A 24,863-nucleotide genomic window follows, 5' to 3' on the forward strand; every position below is an offset into this window, starting at 1 on the left:
CAGAAAGGACAGGGAGGGAGACAAAAGAGGTGGGGGTGTGGCTCTGTGATCAGAGGTAGTGTCACGGCTTTAGAAGAGGAGGAAGACATGGAGGGATTGTCTACGGAGTGTCTGTGGGTGGAAGTTAGGAACAGGAAGGAGTCAATAACGATACTTGGTGTTTTTTATAGACCACCCAAGAGTAACAGGGACATCAAGGAGCAGATAGGGAGACAGATTCTGGAAAGGTGTAATAATAACAGGGTTGTTGTGGGAGATTTTAATTTCCCAAATATCGATTGGCATGTCCCTAGAGCGGGGGGTTTGGATGGGGTGGAGTCTGTTAGGTGTAGATAAGCCCTCAAGAGGAGAGGCTGTACTTGACCTGGTATTGGGAAATGAACCTGGTCAAGTGTCAGGTCTCTCAGTGGGAGAGCATTTTGGAGATAGTGATCACAATTCTATCTCCTTTACCATAGCATTGGAGAGGGATAGAAACAGACAAGTTATGAAAGCGCTTAAATGGAGTAAGGGAAAATATGAGGCTATTAGGCAGGAGCTTGGAAGCATAAATTGGGAACAGATGTTCTCAGGAAAATGTGCAGAAGAAATATGGCAAATGTTCAGGGGATATTTGCGTGGAGTTCTGCATAGGTACGTTCCAATGAGACAGGGAAAGGATGGTAGGGTACAGGAACTGTGGTGTACAAAGGCTGTTGTAAATCTAGTCAAGAAGAAAAGAAGGGCTTATGAAAGATTAAAACAAAACAGGTAATGATAGAGATCTAGAAGATTATAAGGCTAGTGGGAAGGAGCTTAAGAATGAAATTAGGAGAGCCAGAAGGGCCCGTTAGAAGTCCTTGGTGAGCAGGATTAAGGAAAACTCCAATGCATTCTACAAGTATGTGAAGAGCAAGAGGATAAGACGTGAGGGAATAGACCAATCAAGTATGACAGTGGAGAAGTGTGTATAGAACTGGAGGAGATAGCAGAGGTATTCAGTGAGTACTTTCCTTCAGTATTCACTACGAAAAAAGATCTTGGCGATTGTAGAGATGACTTGCAGCGGACTGAAAGGCTTGAGCAGGTAGATATTAAGGAAGAGGATGTGCTCGAGCTTTTGGAAAGCATCAAGTTGGATAAGTCACCGGGACCGGACGAAATGTACCCCAGGCTACAATGGGAGGCGAGGGAGGAGATTGCTGATCCTCTGGCAATGATCTTTGCATCATCAATGGGGACGGGAGAGGTTTTGAAGGATTGGAGAGTTGCGGATGTTGTTCCATTATTCAAGAAAGGGAGCAGAGATAGCCCAGGAAATTATACACCACTGAGTCTTACTTCAGTGGTTGGTAAGTTGATGGAGAAGATCCTGAGAGGCAGGATTTATGAACATTTGGAGAGGCATAATACGATTAGGAATAATCAGCAATGGCTTTGTCAAAGGCAGGTCATGCCTTACGAACCTGATTGAATTTTTTGAGGATGTGACTAAGTGCATTGATGAAGATAGAGCAGGAGATGTAGTGCATATGGATTTCAGCAGGACATTTGACAAGGTACCCTATGCAAGGCTTATTGAGTAAGTAAGGAGGCAAGGGATCCAAGGTAATATTATTTTGTGGATCCAGAACTGGCTTGCTCACAGAAGGCAGAGTGGTTGTAGGCGGATCATATTCTGCATGGAGGTCAGTGACTGGTGTGCCTCAGGGATCTGTTCTGGGACCTCAACTCTTCGTGATTTTTATAAATGACCTGGATGAGGAAGTGGAGGGATGGATTAGTAAATTTGCTGATGACAGAAAGGTTGGAGGTGTTGTGGATAGTGTAGAGGGCTATCAGAGGTTATAGTGGGACATTGATAGGATGCAAAACTGGGCTGAGAAGTGACAAATGGAGTTCAACCCAGATAAGTGTGAGATGGTTCATTTTGATAGGTCAAATATGATGGCAGAATATAGTATTAATGGTAAGACTCTTGGCAGTGTGGAGGATCAGAGGGATCTTGGGGTCCGAGTCCATAGGACACTCAAAGCTGTTGCGCAGGTTGACTCTGTGGTTAAGAAAGCATACAGTGCATTGGCCTTCATCAATCGTGGCATTGAGTTTAGGAGCCAAGAGGTAATGTTGCAGCTATATAGGACCCTGGTCAGACCCCACTTGGAGTACTGTGCTCAGTTCTGGTCGCCTCACTACAGGAAGGATGTGGAAATCATAGAAAGGGTGCAGGGATTTACAAGGATGTTGCCTGGTTTGGGGAGCATGCCTTATGAGAATAGGTTGAGTGGACTCGACCTTTTTTCCTTGGAGCAACAGAGGATGAGAGATGGCCTGACAGAGGTGCATAAGATGATGAGAGGCATTGATGGTGTGGATAGTCAGAGGCTTTTTCCCAGGGCTGAAATGGCTAGCATGAGAGGGCATAGTTTTAAGGTGCTTGGAAGCAGGTACAAAGGAGATGTCGGGTAAGTTTTTTACGCAGAGAGTGGTGAGTGCGTGGAATGGGCTGCCGGCGACGGTGGTGGAGGGGGATACGATAGGGTCTTTTAAGAGACTCCTGGACAGGTACATGGAGCTCAGAAAAATAGAGGGCTATGAGTAGCCCTAGGTAATTTTTAAGGTAAGGGCATGTTCAGCACAGCTTTGTGGGCCGAAGAGCCTGTATTGTGCTGTAGGCTTTCTATGTTTCTATGTTACTCGAGCACATGATGGTAATTGTCCTTGGAAAGAGAACTGAGTTATATTATTCAAGAGTGCCCTCAAGTGGACACCTGTGTACTTTTTCTTTGGTCTTCCTTGTGCAGTTTTAACAAAATGTAATGATTAGATTATCTTAACCTGTTTTATGAAATACCGAGAATAGTTTAACCCATCTTGTGCCCTTTTGAGGTGCTTCAGGTTAATATTCTTTCTTTACTTAATGATCAAGATTCCTTTGGTGCCTGGTGGAAATACTTGATCAATTTACATTATCATCCTTTGACTGTGAGAAGAGGATTATTTTTCTCTACTTTTGACATAACTTGCTCTTGCTGCTTACTTAGAATTAATTATGACCAATCAAGGTTTGGTGCAGCAGTTTGCATGCTGTAAATGTGCTTAAAGTGGATGGACTATTTAATTGTTCTCAATAGTTCGATGAATTAGTGTTTTCTAAGTACTTCCATGCTGTAGCGAATTTTAAACATATAAGCAAGAGATGGATCACTTGGGCCGATGTTCAGTGCAAACCAAGATGAATAACTCGGGTTTCTGGAGTTGTTTTTCAAGTGGATTAGCATATTTGTCACAAACCATGGCTTATGGGCATGTCCCCAGGCAGGTGAACATTACTACTGTAATAAACAGCGTCATAGGAACTCAGGCAAATGTAATCCAAAAAAATTACCATATCATTGATCTGTCTTTATTCTTTGGGGGATGTGAATATGTCTGGCAAAGTGAACGTTACCTGTACAGCAATAACGCATTGAGTCTGCTCTTTATTATTGGTGAGGTAGTCGGCAGTGTTGTTAATTCAACATTGAGGTCTCTTGAACAGACGTCAATTTTCAATTCCACCATAATCACTTTACTCCAGGTCTCACTACAGTCTTGGTGGCAAGGTGGCTCACTATGCTCTGTTCCCAAAGTAAAACAATAGTGTACCTCAGCAGGGATACCTGCTTGTCCTCTTTCTTACTCAGGATAACTGTACACACCCTGCTGCTACTAACCCTGACCAGGGCATCTGCTCCTCTCTTCACTGTTTGTGGTTAACCCTGCACATGCTGCCACCAGCCCTACTTCCTCGTACCATAGCACCTGCTCCTTCTCTCCCCGGCTGTGGAAAATGCTACACACGTTTGCCAGCAGCCCTAACCTTTCCCAAACCTAGTCACCAGACCAACAGTGCAGAACAACAACGCCTGGCAAGTTCGGCCTCTATAGTCCTATGACTGCTCTGACATTTGGCTGAGCCTCCCTTAGCCATCTGCCAAATGTATGAACATCAAAGCAACATTTGACAACGCAAGATCAAGAACTGAAATAAAGCAAGCTCAATGGGGAAAAAAAATGGTTAAGATTGTTAGTTGACCTCATCAGCGCAACTGGAGTTTCTTAGGCCAGTCACCTAGTCCCCAGCTTCCTTTAGCTAATTTGTTGCTGAATGTTTTTGGTTACAAGACCAGAAGTGAAAATGTTTATTCAACTTTGCAATAGCATTTGCAACCCAGATAATGAAACAATTTTTGTACCTCTGTGCAGCAAGACCCAAGACTTGGTCTAATGAGTGTACCAAATAAGTGCCAGGCTGAAAAGACCCTCCTCTTAGTATTCTGTGACAACTCAGAAGCTGGATATTCTGCAAAGTGTTTGACTACCTGACTTTCCAAAGCCTTCCACAGTGTGAGAGGCAGATGTTGGCAACGTGATCTCCACCTGCCTGGATGAGTGCTCCTCAAACATCACATCACACTCTACACAATGCAATATCTGTCTTATAAAGTTGTCTGGGTTAGTCTTCCCTCAAACCACAAACCCCATCAACTTGAATGACAATTAGAGCAGGTGCATAGCAATGCCTCTGCCTACAGCAAGCCTTGCCCATGCTGACTTGGAAACCTCCCTGTTCTAGGTGTTCTTGTACATCAGTCACTGAAAGCAAGCATACAAGTACAGCAGGCAGTGAAGGAAGCTAATGACATGCTGGCTTTCATAACAAGGGGAATTGAGTATAAGAGCGAAGAGGTCCTTCTGCAGCTGTACAGGGCCCTGGTGAGACCACACCTGGAGTACTGTGTGCAGTTTTGGTCTCCAAATTTGAGGAAGGACATTCTTGCTATTGAGGGAGTGCAGCATAGATTCACAAGGTTAATTCCTGGGATGGCAGGACTGTCATATGTTGAAAGAGCGACTGGGCTTGTATACACTGGAATTTAGAAGGCTGAGAGGGGATCTTATTGAAACATATAAGATTATTAAGGGATTGGACACGCTGCAGGCAGGAAGCATGTTCCCACTGATGGGTGAGTCCAGAACCAGAGGCCACAGTTTAAGAATAAGGGGTAGGCCATTTAGAACGGAGTTGAGGAAAAACTTTTTCACCCAGAGAGTGGTGGATATATGGAATGCTCTGCCCCAGAAGGCTGTGGAGGCCAAGTTTCTGGATGCTTTCAAGAAAGAGATGGATAGAGCTCTTAAAGATAGCGGAATCAAAGGTTATGGGGATAAGGCAGGAACTGGATACTGATTGTGGATGATCAGCCATGATCACAGTGAATGGCGGTGCTGGCTCAAAGGGCTGAATGGCCTACTCCTGCACCTATTGTCTATTGTTCTCTGTCACTGGGTTTAAATTCTGAACTCCCCAATAGCAATGTGGCATGTGCCTTCACAATATTCAGAGCAGTTGTAGAAAGTGGTTCACTGCTGCCACCTGCAGGCCAACTGAAAAGTAATACATTCTAATCTTGCCACACTAATCAGGGGTTCCCAAATTTTTCTATGCCTTAGACCCCTTGCCTGGAGGTGGTATCTGGGCAGAATCTGCTTGGAGTGCAAGTTAATGACTTGTTGGCTAGTATATTATAGCTTGTGTTCAGTCCTCATCTCATGAGTGACTCGTTATTCACTACATTCCAGGCAGAGTGTGGAGGTTTTGGAAAGGCTGAAGAAGTTGTTCACTGGGGTTGTGCTGGATTGGAGTACAAGCCAAAAGCAAATGTTTGACAAACTTGGATTGTTTTCTCTGAAGTATCAGTAGCTGAGGAGTGACCCAGTAGAAGTGTGTTAAATCTTGGAAGGCATGGACACTTCAGTTCGTTTTTTTTACATAGTGTGGAAATGTCAAACACTAGAAAGCATAGGTTTAAGGTGAGAGAGAGAAATTTGTCAGTAGATGTGCAAGGCAACACTTTTACAAAGTGGAGCTATCTAGGATGTGCTGTTGGGAGAGGTGTTAATAGAAGAAACGATAACTTATTAAAAAGTAGTTAGACTGGCACAGAAACTGACCAGTGTTAAAGGCAGATGGCATTAATAAGATTGGCATGGTCAGGTGCAAAGCGCATGTTCCTGTGTTCTGCTCATAGATGAATGTTGGTCACTATTTCAGATTTTTCAGGATGTAATTTATAAATCTAACTATCATTATTAATGCAGAAGAACATTGCCATATATTATGTTGATTATATACCCTGTAGAGGTGTGATATGAAGAGCACATTTTCTTTCTGTCTGAAGGTATTGGAGAATTTACTCCAGTTATCTCATTTCCCATTTTAAGTTGGAATGAAAACACAAAACTGAGAGAAATGAAGTATTTCTAGGGGTGAGTAACATCAGATTTCCTGGATCAGATGGCCGATACCATGCATTTATAAGGTAGTTGGAACAATAACAGATGCTGAATCTTGTGATCTTCCAAACATTACCAGAACAGTGATAGTGAATTGGAAGCTAGCAAATGCTTTGATACTTGACCAAAGAAAGGATATGGCAGCTGTAGGCTTGGTCGTCCAATAGCAATTGATAGGGAAAATGTAGAATGGTGAGGTGTGGCAAGTTGGGCCAAGATGATGTACAGTATTAGCCTGGCCTTGTTCTAAAACACAGTGGCATTTGATGAGAGGCAAAGCTGATGATGCAGCTTTCTTTGAGGTCAAAGCTCGGATTTTTCCTGTTTCTAAATAACTCCTCTTTGAAGACATTTAACTTGGTTTTCATAAAGGATTTGGATGTGAGCAAAGCGAATTTACTGCACTGGTATGACCCACATCCATAATATTGTGTCCAGGTCTAGTTTCTTGCTTAAGGAAGCATAAACAGTACATGAGGAAAAGCTATATGGTTCACTCACTGGTTTCTGAGTTAAGTTTGTTACATATTGGGACATTAAGCTGACTGGACTTCTATGGAAATTTAGAGAGAGGTGAATTTGCTGAAATGTAAAAGGTTCTTGGTGAAACTAGGTAAATGCAAGGATATTTGTGGAGTGTATGAAGCTCGGGTAGGCTTGTGGTGAGAAATTTCTTCAACCAGCAAAAAGTGAATCTTCAGAAATCTTCACTGATGGAGGCTCATTTGCTGCTCACACTCAACACAGATCAGTGGATATCTGAATATCCTGACTCACTACCATCAGGAAGGAGGTACATGAGTATCAGGACTAGAACTGCCAACCTGGGTAACAGCTTTTCCTCCCCAGGCAGTGCGACTGATGAATACCCTACCACCACTGAGGTTGCGTCACTAGAACAGTGAACTGTTTACTGTTATAATACTGTTTGCTCTTTACCTGTGTTGCACACTTCACATATTGAATTATATTTTGTAAACTTATTTCAGAATTAGAATCAGGTTTATTATCACCAGCATGTGATATGAAATTTGTTAACTTAGCAGCAGTAGTTCAATGCAATACATAATCTAGCAGAGAAAAAAATAATAAATAAAATAAAATAATAATAAGCAAGTAAATCAATTAGGTGTATTGAATAGATTTTAAATCAATTATGTGTATTGAATAGATTTTAAAAAGTGCAAAAACAGAAATGCTGTGTATTTTTTTTTAAAAACTGAGGTAGTGTCCAAAGATTCAATGTCCATTTATGAATTGGATGGCAGAGGGGAAGAAGCTGTTCCTGAATCGCTGAGTGTGTACCTTCTGTTCTTCCTACCTGATGGTAACGGTAAGAAAAGGACATGCCCTAGGTGCTGGAGGTCCTTAATAATGGACGCTGCCTTTCGGAGACATCGCTCCCTAAAGATGTCCTGGGTACTTTGTAAGCTAGTACCCAAGATGGAGCTGACTAGATTTACAACCTTCTGTAGCTTCTTTCGGTCCTGTGTAGTAGCCCCTCCATACCAGACGGTGATGCAGCCTGTCAGAAGGCTCTCCACAGTACAACTATAGAAGTTTTTGAGTGTATTTGTTGACATGCCGAATCTCTTCAAACTCTAAAGTATAGCCGTTGTCTTGTCTTCTTTATGGCTACATTGATATGTTGGGACCAGGTTAGATCCTCAGAGATCTTGACACCGAGGAACTTGAAGCAGCTCACTCTCTCCACTTCTGATCCCGCTGAGGATTGGTATGTATTTCTTTGTCTTACCCTTCCTGAAGTCCACAATCAGCTCTTTCGTCTTACTGATGCTGAGTGCCAGGTTGTTGCTGCGGCACCACTCCACTAGTTGGCATATCTCACACCTGTATGCCCTCTTGTCACCACCTGAGATTCTACCAACAATGGTTGTATTGTCAGCAAATTTATAGATGGTATTTGAGCTATGCCTAGCCACATAGTCATGTGTATATAGAGAGTTGAGCAGTGGGCTAAGCACATACCCCTGAGGTGCGCCCATGTTGATTGTCAGTGAGGAGGATGTGTTATCACCAATCCACACAGATTGTGGTCTTCCAGTTAGGAAGCTGAAGATCCAATTGCAGAGGGAGGTACAGAGGCCCAGGTTCTGCAGCTTTACAATCAGGATTGTGGGAATGATGGTATACTATCATTCCAAATAAACTGATTCCTAAGCTCCGGAACCTGGGCCTTAACACTCAGATCTGCAGCTGGATCTTCAACTTCCTCACAGACAGGACCCAGGCTGTAAAAATAGGGGACAAGCTCTCCTCTACAATCACTCTAAGCACTGGTGCCCCACAAGGCTGTGTACTCAGCCCCCTGCTGTACTCACTGTACACCCATGATTGTATAGCCAAGTTTCCATCGAACTCAATATATAAGTTTGCTGATGACACAACAATTGTAGGCTGTATCTCAGGTAATGATGAGTTTGAGTACAGAGAGGAAATTAAAAACCTGGTGGCATGGTGCGAAGACAATAACCTATCCCTCAACGTCAGCAAGACGAAGGAATTGGTTGTTGACTTCAGAAGGAGTAGTGGACCGCATGACCCAATTTACATCGGTGGTGTGCAAGTGGAACAGGTCAAAAGCTTTAAGTTCCTCGGGGTCAATATCACAAATGACCTGACTTGGTCCAACCAAGCAGAGTCCACTGCCAAGAAGGCCCACCAGCACCTTTACTTCCTGAGAAAACTAAAGAAATTTGGCCTGTCCCCTAAAACCCTCACTAATTTTTATAGATGCACCGTAGAAAGCATTCTTCTCGGGTGCATCACAACCTGGTATGGAAGTTGTCCTGTCCAAGACTGAAAGAAGCTGCAGAAGATCGTGAACACGGCGCAGCACATCACACAAACTAATCTTCCGTCCGTGGACTCACTTTACACCACACACTGTCGGAGTAGTGCTGCCATGATAATCAAGGACACGACCCACGCAGCCAACACACTTTTCGTCCCTCTTCCCTCCGGGAGAAGGCTCGGGAGCTTGAAGACCCGTACGGCCAGATTTCGGAACAGCTTCTTTCCAACTGTGATAAGACTGCTGAACGGATTCTGACCCGGATCCCAGCCTTACCCTCCAAATATCTGGACCTGCATCTCGGTTTTTTTGTACTACCTTACTTTCCATTTTTCTAATTTTTCTATTTATGATTTATAATTTAAATTTTTAATATTTATTATCGATTTGTAATCCAGGGAGCGGGAAGCGCAGAATCAAATATCACTATGATGATTGTACATAGAAACATAGAAAATAGATGCAGGAGTAGGCCATTCGGCCCTTCGAGCCTGCACCGCCATTCAGTATGATCATGGCTGATCATCCAGCTCAGAACCCTGTACCTGCCTTCTCTCCATACCCCCTGATCCCTTTAGCCACAAGGGCCATATCTAACTCCCTCTTAACTATAGCCATTGAACTGGCCTCAACTGTTTCCTGTGGCAGAGAATTCCACAGATTCACCACTCTCTGTGTGAAGAGGTTTTTCCTAATCTCAGTCCTAAAAGGCTTCCCCTTTATCCTCAAACTGTGACTCCTCGTTCTGGACTTCCCCAACATCGGGAGCAATCTTCCTGCATCTAGCCTGTCCAATCCCTTTAGGATTTTATACATTTCAATAAGATCCCCCCCCTCAATCTTCTAAATTCCAGAGAGTATAAGCCTAGTCGATCCAGTCTTTCATCATATGAAAGTCCTGCCATCCCAGGAATCAATCTGGTGAACCTTCTTTGTACTCCCTCTATGGCAAGGATGTCTTTCCACAGATTAGGGGACCAAAACTGCACACAGTACTCCAGGTGTGGTCTCACCAAGGCCTTGTACAACTGCAGTAGTACCTCCCTGCTCCTGTACTCGAATCCTCTTGCTATGAATGCCAGCATACCATTTGCCTTTTTCACCACCTGCTGTACCTGCATGCCCACTTTCAATGACTGGTGTAACAATGACACCCAGGTCTCGTTGCACCTCCCCTTTTCCTAATTGGCCACCATTCAGATAATCTGTTTTCCTGTTCTTGCCACCAAAGTGGACAACCTCACATTTATCCACATTAAGTTGCATCTGCCATGAATTTGCCCACTCATCTGACCTACCCAAGTCACCCTGCATCCTCTTAGCATCCTCCTCACAGCTAACACTGCCACCCAGCTTCGTGTCATCCGCAAACTTGGAGATGCTGCATTTACTTCCCTCATCTAAGTCATTAATATATATTGTAAACAACTGGGGTCCCAGCACTGAGCCTTGTGGTACCCCACTAGTCACCGCCTGCCATTCTGAAAAGGTCCCGTTTATTCCCACTCTTTGCTTCCTGTCTGCCAACCAGTTCTTTATCCACATCAATACCATATCCTTAATACCGTGTGCTTTAAGTTTGCACGCTAATCTCCTGTGTGGGACCTTGTCAAAAGCCTTTTGAAAATCCAAATATACCATACCCAGTGGTTCTCCCCAATCCATTCTACTAGTTACATCCTCAAAAAGGTTTATGAGATTCGCCAGACATGATTTTCCTTTCACAAATCCGTGCTGACTTTGTCCAATAATTTCACCGCTTTCCAAATGTGCTGTTATCACATCTTTGATAACTGACTCTCGCATTTTCCCCACCACCGATGTCAGGCTAACCAATCTATAATTCCCTGGTTTCTCTCTCCCTCCTTTTTTAAAAAGTGGGGTTACATTAGGCACCCTCCAATCCTCAGGAACTAATCCAGAATCTAAAGAGTTTTGAAAAATTATCACTAATGCATCCAGTATTTCTTGGGCTACTTCCTTAAGCTCTGTGGGATGCAGACCATCTGGCTTTAGGAATTTATCTGCCTTTAATCCCTTCAATTTACCTAACGTCACTTCCCTACTAGCATGTATTTCCCTCAGTTCCTCCATCTCACTAGACCCTCGGTCCCCTACTATTTCTGGAAGATTATTTATGTCCTCCTTAGTGAAGACAGAACCAAAGTAGTTATTCAATTGGTTTGCCTTGTCCTTGTTCCCCATGATCAATTCACCTGTTTCTGACTGTAAGGGACCTACATTTGTCTTAACCAATCTTTTTCTTTTCACATATATATAAAAGCTTTTACAGTTAATTTTTATGTTCCCTGCCAACTTTCTCTTATAATCTTTTTTTCCCTTTCCTAATTAAGCCCTTCGTCCTCCTCTGCTGGACTCTGAATTTCTCCCAGACCTCAGGTGTGCCGCTTTTTCAGGCTAATTTGTATGTTTCTTCTTTGGAGTTAATACTATCCCTAATTTCCCTTGTCAGCCAAGGGTGCACTACCTTCCCTGGTTTATTCTTTTGCCAGACTGGGATGAACAATTATTGTAGTTCATCCATGCAATCTTTAAATGCTTGCCATTGCATATCCACTGTCAACCCTTTAAGTATCATTTGCCAGTCTATCTTAGCTAATTCATGTCTCATACCTTCAAAGTTACCCTTCTTTAAGTTCAGAACCTTTGTTTCTGAATTAATTATATCACTCTCCATCTTAATGAAGAATTCCACCATTACTACCATTGGTCACTCTTACCCAAGGGGCCTCGCACGACAAGGTGGCTAACTGACCCTTCCTCATTGCTCAATACCCAGTCTAGAATGGCCTGCTCTCTAGTTGGTTCCTCGACACGTTGGTTCAGAAAACCATCCCGCATACATTCCAAGAAATCCTCTTCCTCAGCACCCTTACCAATTTGGTTCACCCAATCTATATGTAGTTCTAGTATCAATTGTTTGGCGACAATAAAGTATAAAGTATTAAATGTGGAGCTACAGTCTATGAGCAGCATCCTGACGTAAGTGTTTGTGTTGTCCAGGTGGTCTAAAACCGTGTGGAGAGCCATTGAGACTGCATCTGCCATTGACCTATTGTGGCGATAGGCAAATTGCGGTGGCTCCAGGTCTTTGCTGAGGCAGGAGTTTAGTCTCGTCATGACCAACCGCTCAAAGCATTTCATCACTGTCGATGTGAGTGCTACCAGGCGATCGTCATTAAGGCAGCCCATATTATTCTTCTTAGACACTGGTATAATTGTTGCCTTTTTGAAGCAAATGGGAACTTCTTCCCGTAGCAGTGAGAGGCTGAAAATGTCCTTGAATACTCCCGCTAGTTGGTTGGCACAGGTTTTCAGAGCCTTAGCAGGTACTGCATCGAGACCTTCTGCCTTGCGAGGGTTCACTCTCTTTAAGGACAGTCTACCGTCAGCTTCTGAAACGGAGATCACAGGGTCATCAGGTACAGCAGGGATCTTCACAGCTTTAGTTGTGTTCTCCCTTTCAAAGTGTGCATAGAAGGCTTTGAGTTCATCTGGTAGTGAAGCATCGCTGCCATTCATACTATTGAGTTTCGTTTTGTAGGAAGTAATGTCTTGCAGAACCTGCCAGAGTTGCCATGCATCTGATGTCGCCTCCAACCTCATTCAAGATTGTCTCTTCACCCTTGAAATAGCCTTCCGCAAATCATACTTGGTTTTCTGGGACAAGCCTGGGTCGCCAGACTTGAATGCCACAGATCTTCAGCAAACAACATACCTCCTGGTTCATCCATAGCTTTTGGTTTGGGAATGTACGATAAGTCTTTGTGGGCACAGGCTCATCCCCACAGGTTTTAATGAAGTTGGAAACAACTGCAGCATTCTCACCCAGGCTCGAAGATGAATCCCTGAATACAGTCCAGTCCACCAATTCAAAGCAGTCCTGTAGGTGCTCCTGTGCTTCTCTGCCTATACTCAGGGAGTAGAAATACAGCCAGGTGATTATACTTCCCGAAGTGAGGGCATGGAATAGCACGGTAGGCATTCTTGATGGTGGTGTAGCAATGGTCCAGTGTGTTGTTTCCTCTGGTATTGTAAGTGATCTGTTGATGGTAGTTGCTTAGTGATTTTTTTCAGACTGGCCTGGTTAAAATCTCCCAAAATGATGGTGAAGGCATTAGGATGCAATGCTTCGTGCATGTTGATCCCATTGCTCAGATCATCTAAAGCCCGCTTGACATTGGCCTGAGGTGGAATGTAAACTGCTACCAAAATGACCCCAGAGAACTCCCATGGTAGGCAAAAAGGATGGCACTTTACTGCTGATATTCCAGGTCTGGTGAGCAGAATTGGGACAGCACTGATATATTTGTGCACCAAGAAGAGTTGATCATGAGGCATACTCCTCCACCTCTGCTTTTGAGAGACTCTATAGATCTATCCTGACAGTGTATAGTGAACCTGTCGTTCTGGATCGCTGCATCTGGAACGGAAGGAGTTAACCAGGATTCCGTGAAACACATGCGGTCCTCATGTCTCTCTGATTCAGCACCCTAGCTCTGAGAGCATCGATTTTATTCACCAGAGACTGCACGCTCACCAGCAAGGTAGTTGGTATAGGCAGCTTAAAACCCCATTTCCTTAAACGCACTTGTAGTCCCGATCTACACCCACACCTCCTCCAAGGTGTCCTCCATGGACACTTCCAACTAAAATCGGTGTTGTTTCCGTCGGTTTTAAGCAGCGACAGTTCATTTAAATGCATCAAGACGTCCTTGTTGACTGGACTGACCTTGGAAGCAGTTGTGCTTTTTAGCTGTATCAGGCTGAAACAGGAATCGTATCCATTGAGACTACTGTTGCTACTCTAGTCGCGCCTTGGCGCCCCGGAAGTAGAATTAATTTGTTATAATGTTTTATTGTGGATGCACCGTGGTCTGGAGGAACATTGCTTTATTTGGTTGTATATAAGTACAGTCCGATGACAATAACCTTGAACATGATATTGAGGTAGTCGTGGATTTGGGCATTGTACAGTAAAGTGGCACGAACGTGAATGGCAAGTATGACACAACAGGTGGAATTGACACTAATTATTATTTGTTTTAGATTCTGGAACAAGTGTTGTGGGATATCTAGTTGGAGAAGGGATTTGAACTAGAGATTTAACTGAGGTCAAGCACCCTTTTCTTGATTTCCTGGGAGTGGGAAATTCAAATAATTATTCCTCATCCCTCGTTATTAGTACCAAGTGTTGTAATTAGCAATCATCTGCATCATTTTAGATATTTTGTCAAGGGTATAAATTGCTCTTGTGCTTTGTGCCAGTCTGCTTGCATTGAGCCCTTGTAAATTTATCTCATTTTCTTCCACAGGCAGGGAAACATCAAGAATATGAACAGAAGCTGCTCCAGGAACTTTATAAAATGAATCCCAACTTTTTGCACCAGTCATCCAGTACAGTCGACAAAAACAAGAACAAAATAGTTACACAGCAGAGGTATGATGCGTAAGTACTGCCCTGGCCTCCTGCTTGACCTAGTTCTTTTTATTTGCATTCACATTCATACATGAATTTTCTTTCCATTCCACCTGTTGATATGAGTTAAGTCGCTTTTGGTTAAGTGCATAATTTTACCCTAAGCTTGTTAAAGTGTCCTTTTGTGATTGATATATTTATCAACTGAAGAAATGTGCTTTATGAAGCAAGCAAATTGGCCTGATTATGATGGGCACCATTCCAGTGTGCACAGGTACGGTCAGAGATCTTGCTTAATTTCTGCTCTCTTGCCTGTTCAACAGCAAATATTGGTTGGGCTTGCTCTCTCGTTACATTGCTTTCACAACACCTGGTTACCTTAAGTGTAGTGACTTCCACTTATCAAAGCACATTGAAAAAGGCCACTTGAGAATTTTAGGATGAGTAAATGGTTGATTTCAAACCCATCTGTGTGTGTTTCCTTCATTTAGTTGCATTCATTTGTAGTTCAAATTATGATTCTTTTGATGACAATTAACTAGACTCCAACAGCTCACACTCATCCCTCAATCATACTTTACTTGTACTCAAGGAGAGCAGCCTGGCCCCACTCACCAGAATGTTCTGAAGTTTGACCAAAGAAATGCCTTTTAAACTGGAATTGATTGTTGGATATTGATTTAATAGCAACTTTGTGAACTTCTGAATCCCAATATTTGCATCTTTAATTACCAATCATAATACATATTTCAGGCCAATTATGCTTGAGAATTTGTCTTGGTATGCTGAGAGATCTTGGTTTTCAGGCTTGAACAGAAAGACTGTACAAAGGAGAGCTCAGCTTTCAAGAACCTTGTTCAGTCTGAGTGATTGCACTGTGTCTGCACACTGTCTCTATTGGCTTATCGTTTTGGCTGTTGGTTGAGTGAACTTTCACACTCAGAAAAGGTTGTACAAAGTCCAGCTCTCAAAGGTCTGGTTCAGCTTGAGGATTATACAGCGTCTGCACTCTGTTCTGTCCGCACACCCTGTTAGCCCTTGCCTTGTTGCAACATCCACAATTCTGGGAGACTTATGAGGAGAGTTTTAACCTCGGTGATGAGTTTAAACATCTTTGCAACTTTATTGATTAAACTTACTTAATGTGATAAGCATATTGAAGTTTGAACCCTCAACATCAGTTTCAAGAACATTTTGTTTCATGGAAAAGCGATTGCAACAATAAACAAAGAGCAAGTTATTGTAAATCGTGATTTTGTTTTGTAGTCTTGATGGGAGATGTGAAAATAATTTGGAGTGGTATGCATAGTTCTTTGAAGATAATATTGTCTATATCCATTTATCATCATTGTAGATAATCTGTAGCTTGTGCTTCAATTGCATTGTTTGGGCCAATTGAGTCTTGATTGGGGTGAATTAGTATTTACCCAACATAATATGTCTGCTATTATTGGAGTATGTAGGAGAATGAAAATTTGGGAATTAATTTTATTGGTGCTTCTTTCAGACCTAAATGATTTTAAATAATTTTATTCAGTAATACTCTGTGTTAGATTATGATATTGCTGTTAGTACTGCTCCAGAGACACCAATTTGATATTGACCTTGGGTGCTGTTTGTGAAGTGTTTGCACATTTTATGCCTGACCACATAGGTTTCCTCTCAGTCTTCTCAGTTCCCACATCCCAAAGATGTGCTCATAGGCTAATGGACCAATATCATGAGTAGGTCAGTAGCATAGGAGCTGAAGGAGAATTGACAAACATGTGACAGAGTATTGGCATACTGCAGGAAGATGAGGTTGATGTTCCCTGCCGTGGCTCAAACCTCAAGCCATTGACTTGCTGAGTCAGAGTAAGAAAAAAGCATTTAAATTAAAAACAGTGCTTTTACTCATCTTGTTAGCTGATGACTGCCCAATAATAATTTGCAATTTACACCCATTAAAATCTCCCACTGATTTGCTGCTCTGGGTGATGAAAGTCAAGTGCATGTTGTTAATTTTGTCCACAATTCAATTTGTATTTATGCATGGTTCCCAAATGTATCTGTGTGGAATGACTGATCAAATATTTCCTAGGCTGAGTTACAAAGCTTTTGTTTAAATTTTATCAAGATTTTCCTTGACAAGATGTGCATTGTAATCCGCTAACTCCCAATTGCATCAGTATGGTCATGCTCAGATAGAAGTTGTTTTCAAGCTTGAAATGAGGTGCTGTTTCCTTGTTTTATGTGTACTGAGGTACCTTGCGAGCATTACAAACCTAATGCTGTACCTATGAAGGAGCTGTATCTTGATTTCCAGCCCAAGTCTCTGTTGTCACCATAAGCAGGATGCAAAGAAAGTGTTAAATCTGCTGGGAAGGAATTTGGTGCAAGTCTTGTAGATGTGGCAGCTTCTCTTTGGTCACAGTTTATTCCCTTTTCCTTTACCCGAATGATAATTCCCAATTGAGGATCCGGGTATACTGGTTTCCCCTGCCATCCGAAGGTAGAGCGCTCCTAGGAGCGCTTGTAAGCCGGAATGTCGTAAAGTGAAGAAGCAATTACCATTTATTTAAAGGGCAAAATTTGTGAATGTTCGCAGACCCAAAAAATAACCTACTAAATCATGCCAAATAACACATAAAACCCAAAATAACAGTAACATATAGTAAAAGCAGGAATGATATGATAAATACACAGCCTATGTAAAGCTGAAATTCTTTTCTGCAATCATTGCACTGTCCACCGTAGCAAAAATCTCATGCAAGCGCTTTAGGCAGAAACACTCTCTCCAGTAACCTTTAAGCTATGAAGCTGCCAAATCATACCAAATAACTCATAAAAATACACAGCCTATGTAAAGTAGAAATAATGTATGTACAGTATAGTATCACTTACTGGAATTGGGAAGACAGCGAGCACACTGATGATCTGTTAGGCTGAGTTGTAGGAGATTGGGGTGGTGGGACACTAGGGTGTCATCTCACCGTCATCTGTTTCCATCAAGGCAGGCAGGTCATCTTCTATGTGTGCCTGCCTTGAAGGTCGAGGTTCATCATTTGCTGTGGCTGATGTGGAAGGCTTGAAAAACGACAGTATGCTTGACTGCTTAGCCTCGCGCATTTTTCTATCATACAGTTCTTTGTAAGCACTCAAACCATCCTGCAAATATGCCCTAAACCTACGTACCCTTTCAAAATTCAAGTCGTATTTTTCTGCAATCATTGCACCGTTGTCAATTGCAGTGAAAATCTCACGCAGTTGCTTCACGTTCAGTTCCTGGACGACTTCACTTTCGGTCCATTCGCTACTGCATTCGGTTTCAATTGTTATCCTTTCCTCTTCCAATTGCATCGGCTCTTCATCTATCAGTTCTTGGTCATGGGATGCCAAAACCTCTTCAACATCATCTTCGTCAACTTCCACAAGCCAAACTCACTTTGTCCTTACTTCGTTGACCACGATTGAAACGCTTAATTATGTCTAGTTTTATACTAAGTGTAACACCCTTACGAGCACTTGCAGGCTTTTCCGATACCTTAGAACTCATCTTGCTAACAGATGCTCAAAATAAGTCAACATAAAGCACAAATGCTCACAGGCACGTGTTTAAACAATGCCGGCTAGAATGCAGTTCCGGGGGAAGAGCTTGGTTTCTCGGGGTGTGCTGCCTTTTTTCACACACTGCCTTTTTTCGTAACAGTGAAAACACCTTCTGTTAGCGAAAACAGGTAACTAATGTAGGTCTTTCATAACAGTGAGGTGTCGTAAAGCGAACATTCAAAAAGTGGGGGACAAGTGTACTGTACCTCTCACCTCATTAGCCTGCATTACTTGGAAGTGAAAACTTGCCTTTCATTCTGAAGGTTTGATAACTTGTTTTCACAGTTATGAACAGAGAAGAAGCTTTTTATGTACTAATTAAGCCTTCCAATATATATCAGTTGTCAAGTCTTCATAGGATCATAAAAATTACAAAATAAGTCATTTAGGTCCATTTGGTTTGTAAGGAGGGAAAAGTTATTTGAAACCCAATTTGCAGCTGTTCATAGTATCGTAGAGGTTAGAGCACTTAAAGAGCCTGCAGAAAGCAGGAGTTTCCAACTTGCTGTATTTGTTTCACATCTTGTGTTTAAAAATTCAATCAACTAATTTGTATTATGAACCTGGTATATTGGGCTCCCATCTAATTTATATGGAAGTGCCGAATGCCCTTTAACAGTTTTTTAGTTTTGCCTCCTCTAATTAAATCTGCTTCCTACTGCAAAGTAAGCAGCCATATTCGGTTTTCCGACAAAGCTACATTCCCCATTTCTAACAAGTGCTGAGTTTCGTGTTCCCTTTACAGCTACTTCTGGGACACCTCACATGCTTTCCACCATTTTGTTAGCTTTGAATTCCCTGGCACCCACACTCTCATCTTCGCTGACTGGTCAGTCTTCTTAAACTTCATCAGAAAGGTATTCAACCCTTCCACTTAATTTATCAAAGATCTAGTCAATTTCTCTTCATTAATACTCATGTGACTAGCAAAGCTTGTGCACTCTGAACAATTTTGCTTTTGATTCTTCCTGCAAAGTTTGGGCACTTGCATGGGCCTAGTTCTGCCTGTTTTTTTTGTTGGCAACATGGAATGGTCCTTGTCCAAGAGAATGTCTGGAACTACTTGCCAACTCTGTCACATCAGCTGCATTGGTGTCACAACCTTCACTTGTGCAGAACTCATCAGTTTTGTACCTTTTCTGCTAACTTCCAACATGCTTTCAAGTTCACTTTTGTTTTTCCTGACTCTTCCTTGTCTGGATCTCTTGGGCATTAAGCAATCCATTGTCACTCCTATAATCCCACACTTCCCACATAGTCTCGTTCTCCACTGTGTCTGCTCTCAAGGCCCTCCATGCCAGAACATGTGAAATTATTTTTTTTCAGGAAACGTGTCTTCTCTTCTGTTATTGAGTCCTCTCACATTTGCATTTCCTTGTCTTGCTTTCACCCCTCAGCCTAACATCTATCTCAAACAGAAAAGAGTTCCTTTAATCCAGCTTTCTCTCTGTTATTCCCCACTTCCAGCATATCATACTTAGCTATTTCTGTCAGCTAAAATAGAATTCCACCATTCATTGCATCTTCTCCACCTCCCCACCCCCTCAGCTCCTTATGCAAGGACCCCTCTCTCCATGGCTCCCTGCTTCACCATCTCTCCCTATCTTCCACTTATTGACCTCTGGCACTTTCTCTTGCAATTGTAAGAAAAGCCACACTGCCTCCATCACCAATACTGGGAGACCTGGTCAGCCCTTCCAAGTGAGACAACCTCCAGCCTTGTCTGCTGTTTTCATTACTCTCAATATGGCCTCCTCTGTATCAGCAAGACCAAGCGTAAACTAGGTGAAGAGTTTGCAAATTACCAGCACTCTGTAGTGACCACCCCAAGCTCCCAATTGCATGCTATTTCAATTCCCCTTCAAATTCCCAAATTGACGTATCAATCTTTGGCTGCCTTCACTACCAGGGTAGGGCCAAATGCAAACCTCTCATTTCATCTGGGTGGTCTATAATCCAATGGTATGAATATTGAACTTTGCTACTTCTGGTAACCCCTGTCTCTCCTACCCCCCACCTGATTGTTGGCTCACGCTCTTGCTCCTTGTGATCTATTCCCACTTTGGTCCCTTTCTAACTTTTCTCATACCCCACCATCTCACATCACCCTTTATTCCTGCCCCTCACCTCTCCGAAAATATATTGTGGTTACATTTACCTCCTTACTATCCACTTTATCCATTGAATCCCCTCTATTTCCATCTGTCCAGCTTTCCCTTGAGTAGTTCCCCTTATGACATGCTTAGTAGATTCCAATCCTTGTCAGCTTTGTGTCTCTGCTCAGCGCACTCCAGCACTTATCTCCAACTTCATTTTTCTCTCCCTCCTCTTTGGTCCGCCTCACACCTCCTGGCCCATTTTCCCTACTGTCTTGTCTGTACTGGCTACTTTCCTACATTCTCAGTCCTGATGTGGGATCTTGACCCAAAACAGCAACAATTCATTTCCCTCTACAGATGCTGCCGACTTCCTCCAGCACCTGTAGTCTCTTTGTCTTCCTGCATAGAACTGCATGTTGTGAGTATCAGTGCTCTGCCTGGTTTCGCACATAGTTCAGATATAAATCTTGATCTACTACTTAGTGAGAAGATAGCTATCCGGAGTATCTGTTTCTTATTCCTTCAGAACTTTCTACCTTTTTATTGTCTCATTGCATTGCTAGTCAGCATCCTATCATTTACTTTATTCTTTCTGTTTTTTGCCCAGAGCGGTTTATTGTCCAAAATTAATTGCACTTGCCAATTTACTAGTGTGCTGCCCAATCTATTTGCTATTTTCTTGCAATTGTTTACTCTCCCCAGATTTATTTGCATGGTCAGTCTTGTTTTCTATCATCTCTGATTCATTTTCTACATGTAAACCAAAATCATTGATTAGATTTCCTGTCACAACACAAAACATATCCTGCTCATCACAGAACAAAGATGCGGTCTTAGTTTATTTTAAAAAGAAAGCCACTCTGTTTTGGTGTATTATCTACTGAATAGTGATGTAAAAATCTCATCAGAATTTATTACAGTCAAAGTTAGGGAGTGGTTAAGCTCTACTCTCATCGATGATTTTTTTCTTTCTAATCTACTTGTCAGAAGAGCCTGAAGATATTGTGAACATTGACCAGATTAAATTGGCTTTCTGAAAAATGTCTTGGTTTTGGCAGATTATGCTGCCTGCTGTATTTTGAGCATTTATATGCTTGTGAAAATTTTATACATTTTTGTGATGGGAAGTGTGGCCATGAGCAAGATTCTAAGCAGACTTGTAATATTTTATACTTTCAGTGATCCAAAGGAAAGCATTATAAGCTGAATCATAACAGTAATTCTGTGCTGTCTTCCAAGTGATAGCAGCTTTGCACCAATTTCACCACGCTGAAGTGTTGTCTATTTTTTAATGCCTGTCAGATCTTTTGTTTCATAGTATAACTATCAGCTTAGCCACTTTCTGGGCAGAAAATGAGGTGGTCTTTCTCTGGGCAATTTTTGAGTGGATCTTCAGTAAACCATGATCCACATTTACCCAATGTTGAAGATGCATTGACTCTTGTAACCAATAAATGGTTGAGAGTACCCTAACACTTGTAAAACGGGGAGCATATGATTTGTTTTTCCTTCAAGAAGGTCAGCAGCATATAAACAGGTCATTCTTCGGGTTTACTGAGGCAACTTATACCAAAACAGTGTCTTTGAGCAGAGTTTTCTGCACAGGAATACAATGGGCATGTTTTGTTCAATGCCTTGTTTTCTCATTCTTGAGCAGTTGAAGTTGACCTGTTACCATTCCAGTTTTGTTTTTGGTTTCTGAGGTGGATAATGCATCCTGCATAGGATCTGCCATTGGTGGGGAAGATGGTACTTGATGAAGCAGTTGGTTTGTTGTGCTCTTGTTCTGTTACTGCATGTGACCATCATGAACTCTTGTGTGGAAGCACAAGCTGTTATTGTCTTGATGCTACTTTTCCAATTTGAGGTGTCACAGGAACTCAGCACATCGGGCAGCATTTATGGAAAGGAATAAACTGTAGACATTTCGGACCAAGACCCCTGGAAAGGTAGGGGTTAGAAGCCAGAATACGAGGGCAAGGGGAGGAGGAGTACAAGTTAGTAGATGATAGGTGAAAACATGATGGGATACCCAGGGGAGAGGGATAAAGTGAAAAGCTGGGAGATGATAGGTGGAAGAGGTAAAGGGCTGAAGAAGGAGGAATCTGATAGGAGAGGACAGTGAACTATGGGAGAAAGGGATGGAGTGGCACAGAACGGAAATAGGGAGAGCCAGAATGGAAATGGAAAAATGTGGGGGGGGGGTGTTTAAGAAGTACAAGTTATCGATTTTCATAATATCAGGTTGGAAGCTATCTAGGTGGAATATGAAGTATTGCTCCTCCTTAGAGTGACCTTAATATGGCAGTAGAAGAGGCCATAACAGACATGTTGGAATGGAATTAGAATTAGAATGGCTGATCACTGGGAAAACCTGCCTTTTGTGGCAGACTGAGAAAAGGTGCTCAGTGAAGCAGACCCCCAGTCTATGTTGGGCATTCCCATGACTTGATTAAAATCGCAAACAACAGGAATTCTGCAGATGCCGGAAATTCAAGCAACACACATAAAAGTTGCTGGTGAACGCAGCAGGCCAGGCAGCATCTCTAGGAAGAGGTGCAGTCGACATTTCAGGCCGAGACCCTTCGTCAGGACTAGGATGCTGCCTGGCCTGCTGCGTTCACCAGCAACTTTTATGTGTGTTACTTGATTAAAATGTTAGTTTCTGTAATTTTTTTTTGAACATCCATGTAGGTTTTATTTTAGGGTTTATTTCTGTTTCAGAGACAGTACTTGTTTTGAGTGTCTGGTTTTGGCATATGATCCAACCACTAAAGCTGTTTAAGTATGATCAGTATCGCTACTGGGGATATTGATTTGATGTTGCTCGATGTTGTCCTGCCATTGGACCATTGTGTTAAAACAGTTTTTGATGCATACAGTGTCTCTGTATGCTTCTGCAAGTTGTCCACAACTTTGAACTGTACAAGAATGCTATCAATGCTGCTAAGGATGTGTTGGTTTTAATCTTGGTATTCGAAGAGGCTCTTGGTTGGTCATAAGCTGGAAACAGTGTTGAAATTTGGTGGTGAAGACAGCAATGTTGTGAAATTGCAAGCTTCCTCTGCACTCTGGAAACTAATATTTGATAACTAATAGATGCATGTTTTTTTTTCTATCATTGGCTGTCAGCTATTGGGTAGAAAGCTACAACACGGCATTAAATTTGTGTGCACCAAATCTGACATACAATGACATAAGCAAAATGTTAATGAAATAAAGAACCAATGACCTGCTCCTGCTTAGCATGGTTGCGCAGAATAACTCCGAATATATGGATTTCCCATTACATTTTTTCACTTTTCTATAAAACGCTACTTCAATGGAATTGGCAGTATGTAGCCTTTGTCTTGCCTGCAAAATTTAATCAGATTGTCTTTATGAATTACAATTTCATATCTTGGAGTATTGATTTTAACTATTAAAGAATGAATAAATGGCACTAATCTTTTTTAATCCAGCTTTAAAGTCCTGATGAGGTAGTGGCTTGTTTTTCCCTTGTGTTGGTGTCCTTTGTCTCAGTATAAGATTTTAAGTAATAACTTTGTATATGGTGTAATCTTTATGTTTCTTCTACACCAACTTGGCGTCTTTGATTAAAATTGCATATCCATATTCCGAGAAGAGCACTTGGGACAGTCACGTTGGAAATGGTGAATTTCCTGTCATGTGGAACTTAACAACCAGATCTTCTGATGGTTCTTGCTCTTGGTTGACAAGTTGCTGTGAAGAAATGTATAATGCTACCAGATCCTTGCGAATTTGCACTGAAATCAAATACTACCAAAAGCTGTTAAACATTTGGATTATCCAGTTACATTCTTTGTTTAGTGTGTGCAAGTTGATCTAGTGAAAAAACATTCTGAATCCTGAATTATTCTGATTATCTAATATAAAACCTGATTTTTTTTTTAAGGATCAGTGATTGTATATCCATACTTATGCAAGCCACCTTACTTCTCCCTACTTTCTCTGTGGTAGGCAACCTCTTATCATCAATAATGGATTAATTGAATTCCTCGTTTTGATTGTTGTCAGACCACTGACTGGGGAGGATACATGATGCCAGCAATATATCTTGGACAGCATCCCTTTTGGGAAGTTTCCACTAAGTGAACAGCATCTCTGAGCTGCTGAAGCTTATTGTTCTGTCAGTTTGGTAGATACTCAGTATTTCTGCCATTCTTTCCCCTTACAGACCCAACACTAGTAATAAAGATGCCTGGCCGTCATTACTCAGCACAGCTAAAGCAGCCAACGGTCTAATACTCTGGCACAGGAAAACACCTCCTATTCTTGATAATGGTTCAGATCCCGAGCATATGACCTCAGATGGTCCTGACACAGAACTCAGGTCAGTGATTGGCTTTATTTCTCTCTTGGACTGCAATAACCTCAGCTGAACAACGGAGGCAATTTTCTTTTGCTTGCCTCTATTCTCAGAGTTCTTGCATACGACCATTTTTGTGAGCACTTGATGATCAGTATCAATGCCAAGTATCAACAGAGATATGATTCAGAGTCGATTTGGCCACATAACTCAGAATCAGAATCAGGTTTATTATCACGGCATGTGACATGAAATTTGTTTAACTTAGCAGCA

The 24,863-nt window shown here is 42.1% G+C and overlaps 1 protein-coding gene across 12 annotated transcripts in view; it reads left to right on the plus strand.

Moving 5' to 3' along the window:
- cnot4b (CCR4-NOT transcription complex, subunit 4b) overlaps positions 1-24,863 on the plus strand; it is a 176,195-nt gene that overhangs the window by 77,256 nt on the left and 74,076 nt on the right. For 4 of the 12 annotated variants that reach the window (XM_063058285.1, XM_063058292.1, XM_063058287.1 and 1 more), the window contains exons 7-8: positions 14,470-14,603; positions 24,459-24,614. In XM_063058285.1, coding sequence (XP_062914355.1) covers positions 14,470-14,603; positions 24,459-24,614 — 290 coding nt within the window. The remainder of the gene's footprint in view (positions 1-14,469; positions 14,604-24,458; positions 24,615-24,863) is intronic. The other 8 variants (XM_063058290.1, XM_063058293.1, XM_063058296.1 and 5 more) reach the window with 3 other exon arrangements.

Source organism: Mobula hypostoma, chromosome 9 (assembly GCF_963921235.1).
Source record: "Mobula hypostoma chromosome 9, sMobHyp1.1, whole genome shotgun sequence".
NCBI classification, from domain to species: Eukaryota; Metazoa; Chordata; class Chondrichthyes; order Myliobatiformes; family Myliobatidae; genus Mobula; species Mobula hypostoma.